This window comes from Melospiza melodia, chromosome 2 (assembly GCF_035770615.1).
Source record: "Melospiza melodia melodia isolate bMelMel2 chromosome 2, bMelMel2.pri, whole genome shotgun sequence".
In the NCBI taxonomy this organism is placed as follows: domain Eukaryota; kingdom Metazoa; phylum Chordata; class Aves; order Passeriformes; family Passerellidae; genus Melospiza; species Melospiza melodia.
Genome location: NC_086195.1, coordinates 65,611,807 through 65,629,904, shown reverse-complemented (window position 1 = coordinate 65,629,904; position 18,098 = coordinate 65,611,807). Strand labels below are relative to the sequence as shown.

The 18,098-nt window shown below is 39.0% G+C and overlaps 1 protein-coding gene across 6 annotated transcripts in view; it reads right to left on the bottom strand.

The window, feature by feature from the left end:
* Window positions 1-1,611: 1,611 nt before the first annotated feature.
* RIMKLB (ribosomal modification protein rimK like family member B) overlaps window positions 1,612-18,098 on the bottom strand; it is a 50,996-nt gene continuing 34,509 nt past the window's right edge. For 4 of the 6 annotated variants that reach the window (XM_063148650.1, XM_063148649.1, XM_063148651.1 and 1 more), the window contains exons 5-9: window positions 17,781-17,867; window positions 14,672-14,875; window positions 6,245-13,214; window positions 2,061-2,126; window positions 1,612-1,809 (exon numbers count right to left, since the gene is read on the bottom strand). In XM_063148650.1, the coding sequence (XP_063004720.1) occupies window positions 12,751-13,214; window positions 14,672-14,875; window positions 17,781-17,867 (755 nt within the window). In that variant the 3' untranslated portion in view covers window positions 1,612-1,809; window positions 2,061-2,126; window positions 6,245-12,750. The remainder of the gene's footprint in view (window positions 1,810-2,060; window positions 2,127-6,244; window positions 13,215-14,671; window positions 14,876-17,780; window positions 17,868-18,098) is intronic. The other 2 variants (XM_063148653.1, XM_063148652.1) reach the window with 2 other exon arrangements.

Below are 18,098 nucleotides of genomic sequence, written 5' to 3'. Positions count from 1 at the left end.
ATCCCTCTCAACAAAGACAGATAAATGAGTGCAAAAGCCAGGAACTTTCTCCTCAGTATTGCAATTTGCTAACTTTCACTCACTACTAAGACATTACACAGTGATAAACTTCTTTTAATTTCTATTCTACTTCTAACACATTTAGGGTTGTGAAATGCCAAAAGGAAATGTGTAGTAACAGAGCATTTCTCACTCTGAAAAAAGGAAAACACACTCTTAGAGTAATACAAAGAATGGTTATCAGTGATAGACAGTGAGTAAGAAATATTCTTAGGCTACCATATGTGCGTGTGTGCTTCGGACAAGGATAAAAACATGTGGGGCCAGTTAAGAGCAGAAGAAAGGCCAGGGGGGAAAAAAGAAAAAAAAAAGAAAAAGAAAGACTACGAAGGCAGGAGGAGCAAATTTGAGGCAGCAGAACAGAGAACACTGCTGAACACACACAAAAAAGTAAGAGAACTGAAATACATACAGGGCCTGGAAGAAGCTTAGCAAGATGGGATATATGAAACTAAGAAGAAATTTAGAAAGTTCTCAGCTGTTCTACTTTTTAGGCATGAAATATTAAGGCAGAAAAGCACTTAAGGAAGCATCAGCATATGCATCAGCACACAAACAGGCACTGAACCACAAGAGATGAAATGTCCATTACTGTGTTGGGGTAGCCATTCCACCCACTCACAGAAGTGCCAGAGGAATGGTGTGACACACAGATTTGCAAAAAATCCAACCAAAAACTGCAGCTACTGGAGCAAAGGCATAGCTGCAGACAGGCTACCAGCCACATTTCTAGGTACATTCATGTGTAAATTACTAGAAAAAGCACAAAGAAAGCAGGAATTAAAATTTACATGAAATTAATATCCTGAATACATGAAATGAAAGGAACAGGAAGAATGTCAAGGATAAGAGGTGTTTACTGATAATGTACCAACTCAGCATCTTGAGAAAAAATAACATTTTTTTTGCTTCACTTTTGTAAATTCTGTACAGATTTCAAGTAGGCACATCATGAAGATGCCATCACTATGTGTCTAATCCTTTGCAGTGCTTCACTAACAACAAACCAAGAGAGCCATGTGCAAGATCTATAACCCATGGTAAGATTAGCTGTCTTCAGAAACAACAGATAGTAAGAATGTCCATGCCCATGTCTGTAACAAGCCCTGCCACTGTGGCTTCAAAACCCAAAGGCACATTACCTCTGTAGGTTAACCAAGTTGCTTCTCTTTTTCTCTAGCAGTCACCAAAGTGACCATGAAGTACAGCACGATCAGTATGGTGACTTCACTTTTGAAACTCAGGAGACTTGTACCCTCAGTGACTTGGGTGAACTCGTAACATGACTGATAAAATCAAAGGCCTGATGCTAAAATATCTAAGGCATTTGGTAAGATTATTCATGTCAATATAAAGCATTTGGAACTCTTAGGAATGAAATTCCTGGAGGGAAAAAAATGGTTAATAAAGTGAAGAATACCCAATAGGTTTTACTCTTCTGGCTTAGCTGCAGCTTTGATACAGTATCAACAGATTTCTCAAGTTAACCACCCCTTCAAAAAAGGGCAGATGGTGGAAAAGGTACAAAAAAGAATCTCACACTCTCATTAATTACAATTCAACTTTTTTATTCAATTTTCCAAGTTAGTGAGACAGGGATCATGACTGTTAACACCACATGTGGACTTCACTCCATTGCACATCCCTGCTGATCCATCCTTTCTTCCCTTCACTGTGAAGGAGGCATTATCAAAAGGCTATGTGTCCCCATGAGAGGCAGGAGAAGACCTGCTGCTGCTGTAGAAAAACCTAAAGAAATAAATTATTGAAAAAGTTAGTCTTTGCTCCAAAATATGAACATCAGAAATGCAAGCAGATATCATACAGAAATCTCTGTATCCAGCACCTATCTGGCTTCCCTGATAGCTGGAACACAGACACACCAAGAACTAAGCCATGGGTACCAAACTCCTCTTCTAACCTTGGAAAAGGCCTTTCCAGATACAGGAGTGAGATGCAGTGTGGACTGTGTTCTGAAGATAAAATCTAGTTCCTGTTACCTTTCCAGTGGGTAGAGTTCAATCTCTGCACCTGGTGATCCAGCATCTTCCACACGCCTTAGATTCCTGTGGAAATATTTCATGTGGAGGAAAAATTGTGTAAAAGTTTAGCTAAGTCAAACTGCAGACTTTTCCTGCCTAGCTCTCCCACTGATAAAACTTCAATACTTGCCATCTAGTAAACAACCATTTCTATTTGGGCATGGACAAGCATTCCTACATCACGCTACAACTGCACTACCCCTCCCATACAATGTTGTAAAGGTCGGTGGGCACGGTAACTGTAACATTTGTGTTGTTTCTGTCACCTTGTGTTGGTTAGATGCATGGGAAAATATATACACAAGCACACTGAGTTTCCTCCTAACACTCACAAAATGCAAGTTTCAGGCTTAATGCACAATACCACTGAACAGAAAGAATCCAGAGAATAAAGACTACCAGAGAATAAAGACTATCAAGCAGTGCTCTGCACAGTAGCAGCCAGGAGGGGAAACTGCACACACCCTCTTGGACAAACCACACTTCTTGCAAATGAAATATTTACAGATGAAATATATACAGCTGCACAGTCAGTGTGACATTCCCATTCCTCATCAAGGTGTAACTGAAACATTCATCTGGACTCCTGGCCTCCTCCTGTCTCCATCACCAAAAGGATGACTGTGCATACAGCTACTGCTTAGGCTTCTTTCTCTGCTTCAGAGCACCTTCCCGTTCAGTACATGTAACACCATGGACAGTTTTCACCTCTTCAGTTTCTCTCTCCTCAAAATGTAACTATTTTACAACACAGATAAACTAAGCATCAAGGAAGCTCAGCAGTGTCACTGTTTCCAGGAAATCTGCACAAAAGAAATGCATGACTGGCCAAAGAGGTAGCAACAACTGAGTTACTGGCTTTTGTAACATGGATCTTCCCTCCCTCTCCAACAACAAATGATAATTTGTACAAGAGGGATTGTCCTAATAAATTCTGGAAATTAGCAACTGTGATAAATTAATTAATTTAATTTTATATATTACAACAGTGAATAAGGTTCACATTGGGCACGAGGAGGAATCTGTTCACAGAAGGGTTGTGAAGCATTGGAATGGGCTGCCCAGGGAGGTGATGAAGTCACCATCCCTGGAGGTGTTTAAGAAAAGACTGGATGTGGCACTCAGTGCCATGGTCTATCTGACAAGATGGTGTTCATTCAAAGGCTGGGACTTGATGGTCTCAGAGGTCTGTTCCAACCTAACTAATACTGTGACTCTGTGAAATCAGTTTCTTCCTATTAGAACACTTTATTGAAAAAAAGTCAAATGACCTTTTAATGAAACATTTATTTTTCGTTCCTGTATTAAAAAAACCTCAATTATATTGTAATTTGTCTAACACAAAAATGGTTTTTCTTAGCTGTTCTGCTTCCTATAGAAATGGATAACAGTATTATATATTTAACTGTCCAAACACAGTTCCCTCCTTCCAAATAAGCAAAAAATATCTATTACCCTACGACAGAATACTGTACATAGATGCAACCTGCCTCCAAATAAAAAAGCAGACACAGAAATTCACATAAATCTTTTATAAGCCCTTCATGTGCAGACTTGGCAGAGCTTAATACAGACATATTACTATGCAGACTGTATATTCTAGTAACAGTTGTACTGTTTCTAAAGAGAACAAAGGACGGATGCAGAAATACCTTGAAAATGCTTTGCATAGGTGCAATGTGAATTTTAAGTTTTTTATCAGCCTAATCCATCACCTACTATTAAGTCAGCATGAGGAACCTATCTATTTCCTCTTTTCACAAATATCACCCCTTGCCTGCCTGTGAAAGTCTATGACAAGAATGGAAAATAATCTGTCTTCTTCAAATCTCTACCACATCAAAGCTGCAGAAAAAACAGGATGCTTTGGGGTATGTCACATCTAAAAGAAAAAAAAACAAAACCAGAACTGTTTTGTACTGACAGACACATGGAGAACCGTGAAGGATCTGAAAGTGTTCTAAATGCCTTCCTGTTTATAACAAAAAAAAAAAATTCTTTCCTGACCAGTGACTAAGTCACCTTGGTCTCTGCTCATCAAAAAAGCTGCCATATCTTTATGTGCCTCTCTCTCCTACTAAGCTGAGAAGCAGCAGTTACAGACCCATGTCCAGGGCCAGAGGAACACCCTTCTTCCCAAATGTTACTGTCATGTAAACTCAGTGCAGTTACACCTTTAATCCCATTACAGTTACACCTTTACACCCATTCAAGTCGGCAGGTGCTACACTTAGTTTGTGCATCACTGGACCTTTCAGCTCTTCTCCCCAAGATCCAGTTCCCAAGGGCCAGTATGCCTAGAATATATTACATATGGCAAGTCTGGTGAGACTCCTCCTTACAGCAACAGCTGGGAATGCTCAAGATCAGCAAAATCTATTTTCCTGCCTCATTTCTATCTCTGATGACAGACTGACATGAGCTTCAGATTCCTTTGCCTCTACTATCAGAAATTAATTCTCTTCATCACATCTCCAGCCTGACTGGATTTAAAACTCTTTCTTTAAGAGCTTCATCTCATACACAGACTTTGCTCATTATTATATTTAACAAGATCCAAATCAATTCTCTATCCAAAATATTTTCCATTTTGCACATGCAATCTCACTCTGTAAAAATTCAGTTCTGGGATTTCCAGCCTGTGGTCCACAGAATACCTTCAAAGGCTGTATGATAACTAAGAAGCTAATGAGAAAAGCACATCAGTTGTCCACGGTCCTTAGTGGTACCTGATGTGCACTGGAGACTATTTAGCTGCCTGGATATCAAAATTCAGATCCAGCTTAGCTCCTGTATATAATTGTTGTTCCTGATTTTAGTGTGACTACTCTAGGTAACAAGAGAAAACAGAATTTGGAATTTATCTACTGATGCTTAGCTGTAAATGAAGTAGAAACATGTATGAAAATACAAAAGCTACTGCTGTATTCTTCGTATTAGTACATATTCTGACATAATTCCTTTTTCCCAATCCACTTCAAAGTGTTTCTCCATATTATCAGCAGATCCAGACACAAACTTCTCCTGTGTCAGGCAGTTCATCAGTGTTTCCTGTGCTGCTCTCTCCTCTTATTTTCTTTTCAGAAGGAGCAGTCATCCTACTAGAGAGTCAGCATTTTAATCTCTAGTAGGAGAATTACTTAGCATGGAGGTTTTGTAACAGTGGAACATCCTGATGACATCTGCAACAGTAAATATTTATGGTGTCTACATCAGAGGTCTCCAAAGAGGAGCCCACACTCCCCAGGAAGCTTTGCAAGACAATCTGTAAGGCTGCAGGGTGAAAATGGTTTTTTCACCATTAATGAATACAGTTAAGTAAATGTTTCAAAATAGCCTTTATTTAATCTTTACCTCATCCTTTTTAACTTCTTGGGTTTATGGAAGTTTTACAACATATGTAGTAATACACATATGTACCTTGGGAAAACATCTGATTGGGGCACATATTTAAAATGTTTTTCCTGATAGGAATGTGCAATCAAAGAAGTTTCAGAGCCGTTTAGAACTGAAGAGATGGCTGAAACTACCAACTCTTAACCACTAACTCAGAACCATTATATAATTTGCATTTCCCACTTCCAAAAAGAATGTTAACTGTTGGTGATTCGAATCTTTTTTTGCTACCTTGAGATTTAGGAAATCTCCAAAAATAACATTGTTCTTTATTATCAAGGCATTTCTAAGGCATACATATATCTTAAGTAGCAAAAAAAGCAGTCAGACTGTCAGCCTATGAGGCTGACAATTGGCTGATGGTAAGGATGTTTTTTACCTTCATAAAATAAAATTCCGTATTTTGCAGAATCTTCCTCATTTATTCCTTGGTTTTTAAACTAGGTTACAATGAACATTTCACCAATGGCACAAATATGAACAGTCTTCTGTGGAGCAGAGAATGACTGGGCTAGATGCATTCTTTTCAGCCTTATTTTCCAGTACTCTATAAATGTGGTGATTTTGGTGAAATTTAATTTTTAAGACAAGTACTATGCCTTATAAAGGCAGAGGGGAAACTGGATTGTTCAGTCAAAGAAGAGAATTAGGGTATCAGGTAACCAAACACCAACTGAGAGAGATCAATGTGCCTCTTGTATTACAAGCAGTTTTTTGATGGTCAGAATTCTGTAAATCAGACTCACCATTCAAAGGGACAGTTCATGGACTCTGCCTCTCTTCTCCATTCCCCTTACTCCAGTTAGTACTTTGCAATCCATTTCTCCCAGTACTGGAGGTTTCTCAGGTCACAGTCATGAGTGTCTTCTGCTGCTGCTGCCACCTACCAGTTTTATTATTCTGTTGCAGCAGAAGGGCATATAGAAGAAGTTCTGGTTCAGCATGAAGATAATCATCATCCCTTGTCTAAAAGTCATGGCCTATTCAAGTTCTACATTTCCCCATACTCTAGGCAAAGCACTGGGCACAACCAAGATCAACACAAGGCTTTGAAAGCCATTCCGTAAAGAGGAAGGAGCATGATCTGTAAAACCACCTTTCAAGCAACATTAAAAATTAAAACTTGAAATATTAGAGAATGCAGTAAATTTTGGTAAACTCTCCCCACCAAAGATGAATTGCAGACTCTGCAAAGAACTAGTACTGTATTTCTTTCAAGAAAATCTTCACATAATATGTATCCAAAATCAGGTTAGAGATGCAAAACTTTGATCCAACATGAATTAATGAATAAATCTGAGGAAAAGAAATTTTTATTTTTAGACATTATTACAAACCCCAAAAAGACACCCAACCACATGCCTGAAAGTGTTACACCCGTGTCCTATAGCAGCTGATGCACAAAAATATACACAAATAAAGGAATAGGCCTGCCCAATGCTGAGACGCAAGAAGTGGGTATGTCTGAAAGGAAAAAGCATTGGAAACATAAGTATAACAGGTTTGTAAAATTACCTTGCAAGTAAAATTAAAAGACACAAATTATACACTCAATTATACCAGTGAAATCGGATTTCACTCCACTGACTTTCACAGAGTGATTCCAGGTTTATCTCAGTGTAATTGAGAGCAAAATTTGGCTCTAAAATTATTCCCTCCCACCTTAACTTGAAGCTACAATTTATTATGTTGCTGGTAAGTTTGCTTTCTTTCAGGAAAATACAAACTGAGACTATGAAAAATTGACTATTTTATGATGGTATAGAGGAGTCATTAATGTACACAGAAAAATAATATGAAACAAGTGCTAATTCTTTACAGATGTCCTGGGAAATATAATACTGCATCAGGAAACTTGGAAGCCTGTTTGCAGGCTAACATTCTTCAACTTGGAAGAGTATTCCAATTGTCTTATATTTTACCTCTGAGTAAAATACAACATTCTCCCCCTTAAATTAAGTAAAAAAATATTAAGTACCCAGTATTTTTACATTGTTTGAGATTAAGGGAGAGAGTTACCAGAGAAGGATAAAATGTACAAGTGCTTTGATACTGCAGTAAGGGCAAGATAAAATGTGTCACCCCATCCTCCACAAACAGAAATCATCAGCTCAACAGTCTTTTTCTGCAGCACACATATTCATCCATCTGTCCTCTTTACAGGATCCTGTCTATTGAATTTTAATAGAATTAACATTCTTAGTACTAGTTCATTCATTCCTATCAGCTACTTACTTCTGCAGTTATATTTTATGTTCACTTAGCAAATGGAAAGCAACATATCTTTCAAAAATCTAAGCTAAAACAGTACACTTGAAGACAACCTAAAACTGATAAAGAGGAAGGAGAATTAATGTATTACAAAACTATCCCTCATACAGTTGCATGGGGGACTCACTTTTGTCTCACCTCAGTAAAGCACAATGACAGTTTTCTTACAAGTCAACAAGTACAAGGAGGGGAAATAAGGAAGTAAAGCAGGGTTTTCTCTAAATCTGGTTAAAGAAATCATTCAACAAGTATCACCAAAATGAACTGATGGGAAGAAAGGAAGGCAGACAAGTTAGCAAACTTATCAAGGTTAGAGTAAGAGCAGAAAAGTGTCAATTTACCTGACAACAGGTCGGTTTTGGATGTCACCAAACTGCTGCATTTACCATTTTACCCGCTTGCATTACTGGGGGGAAAAGTTTAGGAAGGAACATTCGCAAGGATTTTTCATAAGTTCTCACTCTTGCCATCGGAAAGGGGAGAAGGGGTTTTCTCTGGATTGTTTGACTTTTTTGGCTCCTGAAAAGTTTTGCAAAGAACAGTAACAAAGTGTGAACTGTTAGAACACATTTCTGTAAAAAAAAGGAGAATAAGTCATCCAAAATAGCACAACAGCAAATCCCACCCAAAATCCGCACAGTTAATTTGTGTCATTGTTTTAAACAAATAAAAAAAAAACAAAAGCTTTTCAACTCAAATTAGAAACATGGGAGGCTTGGAGACTTCCAACAGCAGATCCACTATCAGAATGCTCCAAAAGTCACCCTCAAAGGTTAAGAAAGATTTAAATAAATAAAACAAAGGAAAAGGCAGCAAACACCTGGTTATAAATACTGCAGTGTTCAGTTTAAAACAATTCCTAAAAGAGTGAAAAAATTAAAAATTAAAAAGACAGTAGCAACAGAAGTTACCTGTCCGAGCACCTACTATTCCATAGAGAGAACAGGAGTGGGTCGTGTGTCTCACACCAGCCATAAAGCCCATAAACCTTCTCAAAAAGAGCGAGCCATGAGAAAGATACTGTACAATCTGTTTTCAAAGTCTCTCTAAGCCCTTATGGTCCCTTATGTATTTAACTGACAGATTTTTGCAATGAGGGAATTTAGCCAGAGTCACTGGTTTCATTCGTTGGATTTTGTAGTCGGGTATAACATCTGAAGAAGTATCTCCTTTGCGTCTGACATACCCAGATGTTCCAGAGGTTATTTCCCGAGTAAATATCTCACAGCAAAGATAGCACACGAAGTGGGAGAAAAGGCTTCAAGACTGACCGTCAGCTCAGAACAAAAAATGTAACAGTCAATGTAAACATCAAGCATTGACACTGTTTTACAGATAAGGTGTTGTAACATTACAAGAAAAGATTTTATAAAACACATTAAAGCATTAAATACAAGGATTAGGATACAATCCATACATTGACAGCAAGACATCAATTACAAACACAGTAAGCTGAACAGAATAAAATCTCCAGTGTTACAGAGAACAAAATTTCATCAGACGTAGTTTAAGAAATTTTTTCCTGCAAACAAATTTCTAAGTGGCTCTTTCAAACATTAAAATATACAAAAATAGTTGTATCACCATCAGCTGTATTGGCACCACTGTAATCCACCATTATGTTGATCATTTTTTCAGGCCATGCTTCCAAACCCACACATGGAGGTAGTGTTAGTGCAACTGTATGGAAGTTTAGCATGTGATTTTCAGCAGATGGAATTGAAGAAAATAAAGTGTATAAAGCTGATATCTGTGGAGTTCACCTTCAATGGGAAACACTGCCTGGTAACCATGGACTAGTTTAGTTGGTGTTTTTCCCTTTGAGTAAAAACAAGACACCCCCGGTTGCACCCCCAGGCCATTCTTTGCATTTCACTGTTTCAGGAGCAGTGGGTTAAGCAGGGAGTAATACATGAGACAAGTGTGCCCATTTGTACAAATGAACCCTCAAGCAAGGTTTTCACTCAGCATCAGTACCCGATATATAAACACATGCACAGGATGTTTCAAATCCTGTCTCCCTCTGTGACCACTATGCATAGACTTATCTCCAAACTAGTCATGGAAGCACCAACAGAGGAGCAACCTATCAGGAGGGAGTCAAAGTGCAAATCTCTAATCCCACTTGGTCTTTTTTTAAAAAGTCTTATATTTACTTCACGAATTTTATAACTGTGAGGTGTAACCCAGACGTTCTGAAAGGGTGCTAGAAATGTAAGGTTCCTGTGAGCTACAAGATACTATGGGGATTCAAAAAAACAATCCAGAATATTCAGTTAACTTTCATCTAAGAGATGTTTCCTGTGATAGAAAAGGCCTTTGTATACCAACTAGCACCTGTTTACTCCCTGCTGTTATTCCACATGTGCTCAACGTATGTCACAGCTAGAAAGGGAAGGATTGATCCTATCAGCCTGTCAAGGAATGCAGGCACCTACCAGTAAAAAGGAAGAGACAAAAAAAGAAAAAATAACAACAACAAAAAACGAGCCACCCTCCACCCCAAATTCCCCTTGGATAAACAAGCAAGGGAAGTAGAGCTCGTGGAAGAGACAATTTACTGCTCAGTGACTAGAGAATTAGGTTACTTTCATGTTCTGTCATTCTGTAACTCTTCACAGAAGCTGAAGACCTTAATATTCTTCAGGTATAACCTGTGCACTTGAAGGCTCAGTAAGAAGGATTTGAAAATACCTTTACTGCTGATGATCTTTTTTTTGCTGGACCAGCAGGTCCACCCTCCTGCTTAACACCAACAGTCAACCTTTCACTTGATTTTAATAATAATATTTAATTCTACAAAAAAAAAAAAAGTCATTTTATTACATTCCTTTTAAAATAAAAAAACCAAACTGTACAAAGAAGCATGATCAAACCTCCATAAAGTAGGTTAATACTGTTCTGTTTATTGCCTCTTGAAGACTCTCTGCATAGTGTCCGTGAGTTGTGTTTAAGGTCCAAGTGAAGGTAAAACAGCAGAGCAGCAGAGAGGTGAGGAAGGGCCACAGAGGTGGGCAGTGCAGAACCTCAGAGGGTACATGGGACATGCTCCATTAAACTATCCAGGAAACAGCAGCATTGCACACACACAACCCCCCTCCAAACAAACCTATTTTCACAAGATGATTTTTCAATTGTAAACGTTTTACTTTTTGTTTTTAAAAAAGAGGCTTATCTTTATATATATATTTATATATATATATATATAGTTCCAGGGCTTTATGAACCCCGAGAATAAGAGGGGAATGAAAAGGGAGAAGGAGGAGGAAAAGGAGGAGGAAGACAGGGATTGAAAAATGGACTCAGTATCTGTTTTGGTTATCTGTTTTCCAAACCAGCTCAAGGCTAATGACAAAACGCACAGCCAGAAGGATTAAGGAAAATCAGGAAGTCTGGAAAAAAATTAGGAGCTAAACAGCCAACACTCTCAAAAAAATAAAGCAAAACAATTGTGCACACAAACACACACGAGTGTGTGCACTCACACCACACATATGTAAGGGTCTAGGATCAATCCCTTAATTGTTTGTGGACCTAGGGTTTTGTTGGTGTTTTTTCTTTTTTAAACTCTGGCTGAGCTCTTTTTTTTTTCTTTTTCCTTCTTTTTTTGAGTTTTTTTTTTTGCCTTTTTCAAATCTGCCACGTTTTCCAAAGCTAAGAACTGAATATTTCTCCCCAGTTATACTCTTTGGATTTATGCCAACATCAAGTTCTTATGTTCAGTGGGGAAAAAGTAAGCCTGGTAAGTATTGTATGAACTGCAGCTTTATTCTAAAGTTCCTCAGGATGACTAATCACTTTTAACCAGCTCTTCCCTCCTCCACACCTTACCACATTCCTCCCTCCAAAAAAAAGCAAACAAAAACAAACAAACAACCCCCCACCAATGTACAGGCTATAACTCAATGTTTTCTTAACAAACAGTCTGCGGTGTTTTCACTTTGGCCACTGTTAAAGATGCAGGCATAGAGAAGGGAGTGTTGGACTAGCATGTATTAAAGAAAAAGGAACATTAACATTGCAGATCTCTCTCAGAAAGACTAAAACACTAACAAATACAAGTCGATGCACGTTTGCTTTAAACTAGTGTAATTCTTTTTCACATTTTTAGATTAAACATCATTTTGTATACCAAACATTACAGTGCTGTTTATCTCCTCCAACCATGCAAAAAGTAGTTAAAAACGTGCCACTTCTGCCCACAAATAGAATATGACCAATTCCCCTATATACCTTCCAAAATCAGGATTTGAAATGAGAAAAATAGAAGTATCCTTTAAAAAGGAATTTAGACACAAAGCTGCCACTTAATATCAAGATGGTACAATTTACAGATTTTTACAGAAAGTTCACATTAAGTCAACTGACACTTCTCTCAGCCTCATCATTTGAAAGGCCATATCCTGCAAGGTCAGAAAGTCATGACTTTAAAAGGATCCTGAACTTACAGCTCCCATCTGCAAGAGTAGGAACAGTAGGTGTCAAGGAATTTTGAAATACTTGGTATTTAATACCTTCAACTCACATAAAGAATTTGAGGCACTAAACAATTTACAGGATCAAGCCTTACAGAGGTAGAAGAGACTTAACTGGTGCAGCAATTCACAGAAGTTTCTAGAGAGCTGCCAGACAACTTTCTGAAAATCTTCAAGTGTGAATCACGCTTCAATGCTTTCCTGTGAAGACACATGAACTGCAATATATCTGGGGACCAAAGCAGCATCCAAATAAAATTGCTGCTTGGTTCCGAACTGAGTATCTCCACCATAAAACTGACTAAGAATGAAGACAATTTAATGTTCTGCAAATGAGTAGGGACAGCAATCACAGCACGTGTGCCTTTTACTTTTGCTCTCTCGACTGACACACCCATCCCCCTCTCCTCATTCCTCTGAGCGTCTCTGATAAACAGCATTGCAAGTTGGTTTAAAAAAAAAATTTACAAGAGAGAGTTCTGTTGGTCACCTATTTACACGTGGCATCACTCCACAAGGAGCTTGATCTCATTGGCTAGTAGCTGGTTCATGTTGAAGAGAGCCCCCGGGAGCTTGGTGAGCAACTCTCTCTCCGTGGTCTCAGGGTCGCTGTCGACAGAGCTGGAGCTAGCACTCATGTTGTCGACAGCGGCCCCAGCTGGAGGGCCCAGCTCTGGCTCGCTAGTCTCGCTGGCCGTGGACACCACGGAGAGCAAGGACATGCGCCGCGTCAAGCGGCCGGGGGCCAGCAGGGAAGCGGCATAGTCCGCTATGATACCAGCTACGTCTAAATTACAAGCCTTGTCAAAGGCAATGAAACCTACATTTGCATTGGCCTCGCAGACGTAGAATGAGCCGTCGTCCTTCATCAGCAGGTCAATGCCGCACACATCCATCCCCAGGATGTTTGACACTTGGACTGCCAACTGCTTGCCTTGTTCGCTCAGCGAGCACATCATTCCTACACCACCTGGAAAAAGGGAAAAGAACTTGCTGTCTGCACTCAGGTCACAAGGGACTGAGATCCTTCTCAACCGGGCCCTGATTTTCGATTGGGAAGCTTCAAAGTCAGCCTGCAAGTGCACAGCTGATGACTCAGAAAGTGACCTCCTTTCCACAGTGACTACTAATGAACGTGATGCCACACCATGATTTCAAAAGATTCTGACCTGCCTTTGGCAGGTCAAGATTATGACTTGTTTAAAAACAGTTAAGTAATGACTTTTTAGTCAAAAAAAAATACACATTTTTATGACCCCAGGATATTAAAAAAATGAACTAACAAACCACCCTTGTTCCTTCTAAGGTAGAGGCTTTCCTTACATGTTTGTACGTGATCAGAAGAAATATTTCAGCAAAATTAAACCTAGAGCTCTTGGTAAGATTACAACTGTAACTGTAGATATAATTGAGAGGAATGGGGATTAAGACATCACCATCTGCTCACATACCTCTCTACTTGCTATCACAGGTTACTGTCTCTAAAGCAAGAATTAGGGAACATCTATGTCTGAACCTCAGCTGTCAGGTTCGCAGTCCACCACTCAAGTATTATCTAGCTCAAGCTTCATCTATTGCAATAATTAAATTGAAAAATAACCCAAATAATAAGAAGCAAACAAACAAATAAACAAACAAAAAAAATTAGCAGAAAAATCTTTCAGGCTATATTTCCTCTGCATGAAGTAGTAACTAAAATTTCTTAGGCATTTTGACTAACCAAAACTGCACTATACATGAACACATTTTATCCCATCCCTGCTCAGGTTCGGTACAGTTTCAGCAAGTCACCCTCAAGCCTCCTGCCTCCTTTTACCCTCAGAAACTCTCAAGTCCAACATCCAAACCTATGCAGAATCTCAGTTCTGAACATGCTACAATCAATGCAGTAACCTCCTCTTTCTCCCAGATATGGTCTTTGTGGGAAGAGGTAGCAGGTAGAAACCTGATAGACTTAAGGCAGCACAGAAAATGAACAGTGCAATCCGGTTGCTTATTGCCTTCAACAGCTTTCTCACTTATCATTTTCTTCTACTCTCTTGCCAAATGACTGACTCCTCCACCTCCCTTAAGTGTTGCTTTCTCTCTTCCTTCATTTTCTGTTGCTCTCAACAGGATGAAACAAATGATAACATAGCATTAGCATCAAAATGCCATTACCACATCAGTTGCTCCATTTGTGTTCTAGAACTTTCCCATGCTTGTCATCATCCCATCTATCAAACACTTTGAGCAAAGATCATCTCTCCTTCTCTGTTTGCTCAACATGTTTCTTACTTAATCCTTACTCTCACGTTTCCCCTTTAAACCCCCAGCAGTAAGCACAATTAACACAAAATAAAACCTGCAGCTTACTTCAGTCAGCTTTGTGATTTTTCAACTGGGTTGAAATATTCTGATCAAAACTATGAGCAATGCTTTTCCTACCAAGTGAGCAGTTACTCTGCATCCTCCCATCTGTCGAGCAGCGGAGCATGGTGCCCACCACACGGCCTCCCACTACGATGACGCGCACATCCTTGCCATGGGACTCCTTAACATATTTTTGAAACAAGTACGGGGCATCGTGACGGATCAAATGGCTTAGGTCTGCCAAATGGTGCTTGTCTCGTGCCAGGAACACAGCTTTACCTGTATGGAGGAAAAAACATCAGGGTGTTGAAAGCAGCTGCCCATCTGAGCTGCATCAATGATTCAGCACGTGAAAGTAAAACCTCTGACGGGCACACTGCCCATTCTCAGAGGCCCCATCTGTAGCTTATATCCATTTACAAACTCCTCCATGGACAAGAGTGTTCCACTGATTCAGTGCTTTTAAGTGTTCAAGTACTGACAGCTGAGGAGACATGAGTTTAAAAAAACAGAGAGAGAAAGAAAGAAGCAAGGAAAAAGAAAAAAGCTTTAGATAAAGGAGATGGTCTTGCAGTTTCAACTTCTTTTGGTACAAGTCCTTAGTGAGAGGAAATAAAAGGAAGAAATACTTAAAGAGCAGCCAACATGTAATTCATAACAATTTTGTTCATCCAAGAGGACAGGACCCACAGCCTATAGCTTTGACACACAAGAACCAACATGAAACTGCTGAACACTGGGCATCTAAGAACTCTGAAGTCTTAGTGTGCCACTGCAGAACCACCCGCTTCTCTGTTACGAAGTTCCTGAGAGCTGCTCTTCCCGATACTTAAAAGGGCTCACAACTCCAGAATGAGGTCTGCAGTGGAACAACTACAGTCAGAGGAAAATGTTCCACTCCACAGTATCCAAGATAATTTAGCAGAAGATTCCACAAGACATAAAATGAATGGATTATCCTACAACTGAAAAAAAACCCTCTTGACAAATCAGTAGGTTTTCTGCAAGCAAACATCTCTAGGACTTGGATTTTTTAACCTAAAATAAATAATTTCATTCCCTTTTATTTTTAGACTACACCAAAGACTTCTTTGTTCTTCTCCAGTTGTATTCATACTGGTTAAAGTCATCCCTGAACTACTTTCTATCCAATTTCCAGGGCACAAGACTGCATCCCTTTCCATCTTTACCTACATTTCCCAACTTCTTTTCCCCTTTCTTAAGGGTTCTATGTCATATTAGATTCATGTTTTTCAATAAGGTGCCCACTTTACCTTGAAGCAGAACTGTCAATCAATTCTGTTATGGTGCTAACAGAGTACAAACATAAATTGATAAACTGCCCTCCTTAAGTAAGAGAACAGAAATGCAGCAGTAGCAGAACTAGGATAAATAATGTGTAAAGAATTCCACCAAGTGTTCCTATGCCCTACTACAGCAGTCTCTGTTTAGATAGGATTTAAGGTCTCCATAACACAGAAGACTGCTTGAGGAACATGGAATTTCTCACTACAGAGACATGAGAATGTAAGCTTAAAATTCACAAAAAGTAAAAACCTCCATGTCCTTTCTCCCACTCCAAACTTTAACTCTTGTATAGACAATTAATAATCCTACTGTATTCCTGAAATGGAAAAGGAAGAATTATGCCTTGGAAAGGAGCCACTTAGTTCTTGCAAATCATCCACCATCATGACATCTTGGTAAAACCAGGATTGGCCCATCTGCTGCAGCAGCAAGCTGCACAAAAAACTGGCTAGAAGAGTGTGACCTTTATTCATCAACCAGTACCTATGACCACGTTTACCTATTTATTTTACTTATAATTTGCAAATGGCTGCTCTTCAATTAATTTGAAAAAGTTTCCCCAGCTCTCTTAATGTGAAAAGATATGCACTTTCCATAAATTTGCATTAAAATGCCTGGAATTTAAAGTGCTCTAAAGCAAAACTTATAAACAGATTTACAGGAATCCTGGCTAAAAAAGGGAGAAGAAAATCAATGGCTGAAACTCTAAAATTATTTAGTAGATCTCCACTAAAGGCAGTGTTAAGTCAAATCCACTGTCTTAGATATTCCACAGCTGTCAAAATCACCTTGCTGCAACATCAAACTCTCCACCTTGGCTTTGGAGCTCCACTCACACTTTAAAACCACACTAACAGGTATTGCTGCTCTCAGCAGCAGGTCTGATCTTCCTCAGCCCCAGCGTTTTGCTCCCTTCCATTACGTCAACATGAGCATTTGTGCAAGGAAGTGCTAAGTCATGTAAAAAACTAACTGGAGTAAAAATAACCTATCCAGATCCATTTGACATCAGTTCCTAAATCTATTTACTACATGGCTACAGAAGCACTCATGCCAGTAGAAGAGGAGCAGCAGAGAGTGAGAGCAAACTGACAGACATAAAGAAAGAAGAGGTGTCCTCTAGTTATGATTTTGTTTGAAGTAACTCCTGGTTTTGTGCCTTAATTTCATTTTTAGTCTCTTTATAGATCTGATATTTATAAAATTTGTTTTAAAATATATTAAAAACAGAGCAACTTCCTGTGCAAATAACCTCTGGAATTGATTTAAAGATGGTTTCTCTTTAGTAACCACTATTTAACACTAAATTAAGTTGATGTTTGTTTTATATTCAACAGTTAAAACAAAATACTAAAAACAGTGCAATTTAATCCAAACCTGCAGTAATACCACTGACACTGCCAGAGGTATTTTTCTGAAAAACAGAGATTCAGTTTTACAAACAATACATAAGATTTTAATTAAATCGGAATCCTAATTATAGATGAAGTTGAGTAGGAAAGAAGTCACTGAATGAACTGAGATTTCATTTTTTAGGCCTATTTAAAAACATCCCTAAAATCCACGTAGGCTTCTTTCAACTTCACAAACTCCAGACGTCCCATTATTCCAGTTCAAAGCTTTCCCCATAGAAGTCACCAATGCACCATAATTTTGAACGCTTTGCCCCCTGCCTTTCCAAGGCTGGGTTCTACTGAAACTCTTTCCCAGTGCTGTAGCCTATTCAACATTCAGCATTCATGGGTGGTAGAATTTAGATGTATTGGAAAGAAGTCCAACACCTAACAGATCTTCTTAACTGTTATTCCTTCATGAGACAAAATCTTGGAGTGCTGCTCAGAACAGTCCTCGCCCTTACCCCTGACCTCACACCCACCTCGATGACCCCGCGTGTTCTTCACCACCATAGGGAACTCCAGCACTTCCGCCTCATCAATCATTTTGGAAAAATTCTCATGACCACCTGGCAAAAAGAAAACCAACAACATTATGTGCCACCGGTCTGCTGTGGCCAAATTTGGGATGTAATTGCCATACATTCCTCCCACCCTTACAGCTTAGATAATGCAGAGAAATCATCAGTGAGGAGGACCTTGGTCATGGAGCATGATCAGACTTTGAAGGTGTTTGTGATGTGCGGGATATTAAGACCTACTTCCTTTTGAACTGAAGACACAAATTGACCAAGGCCTCT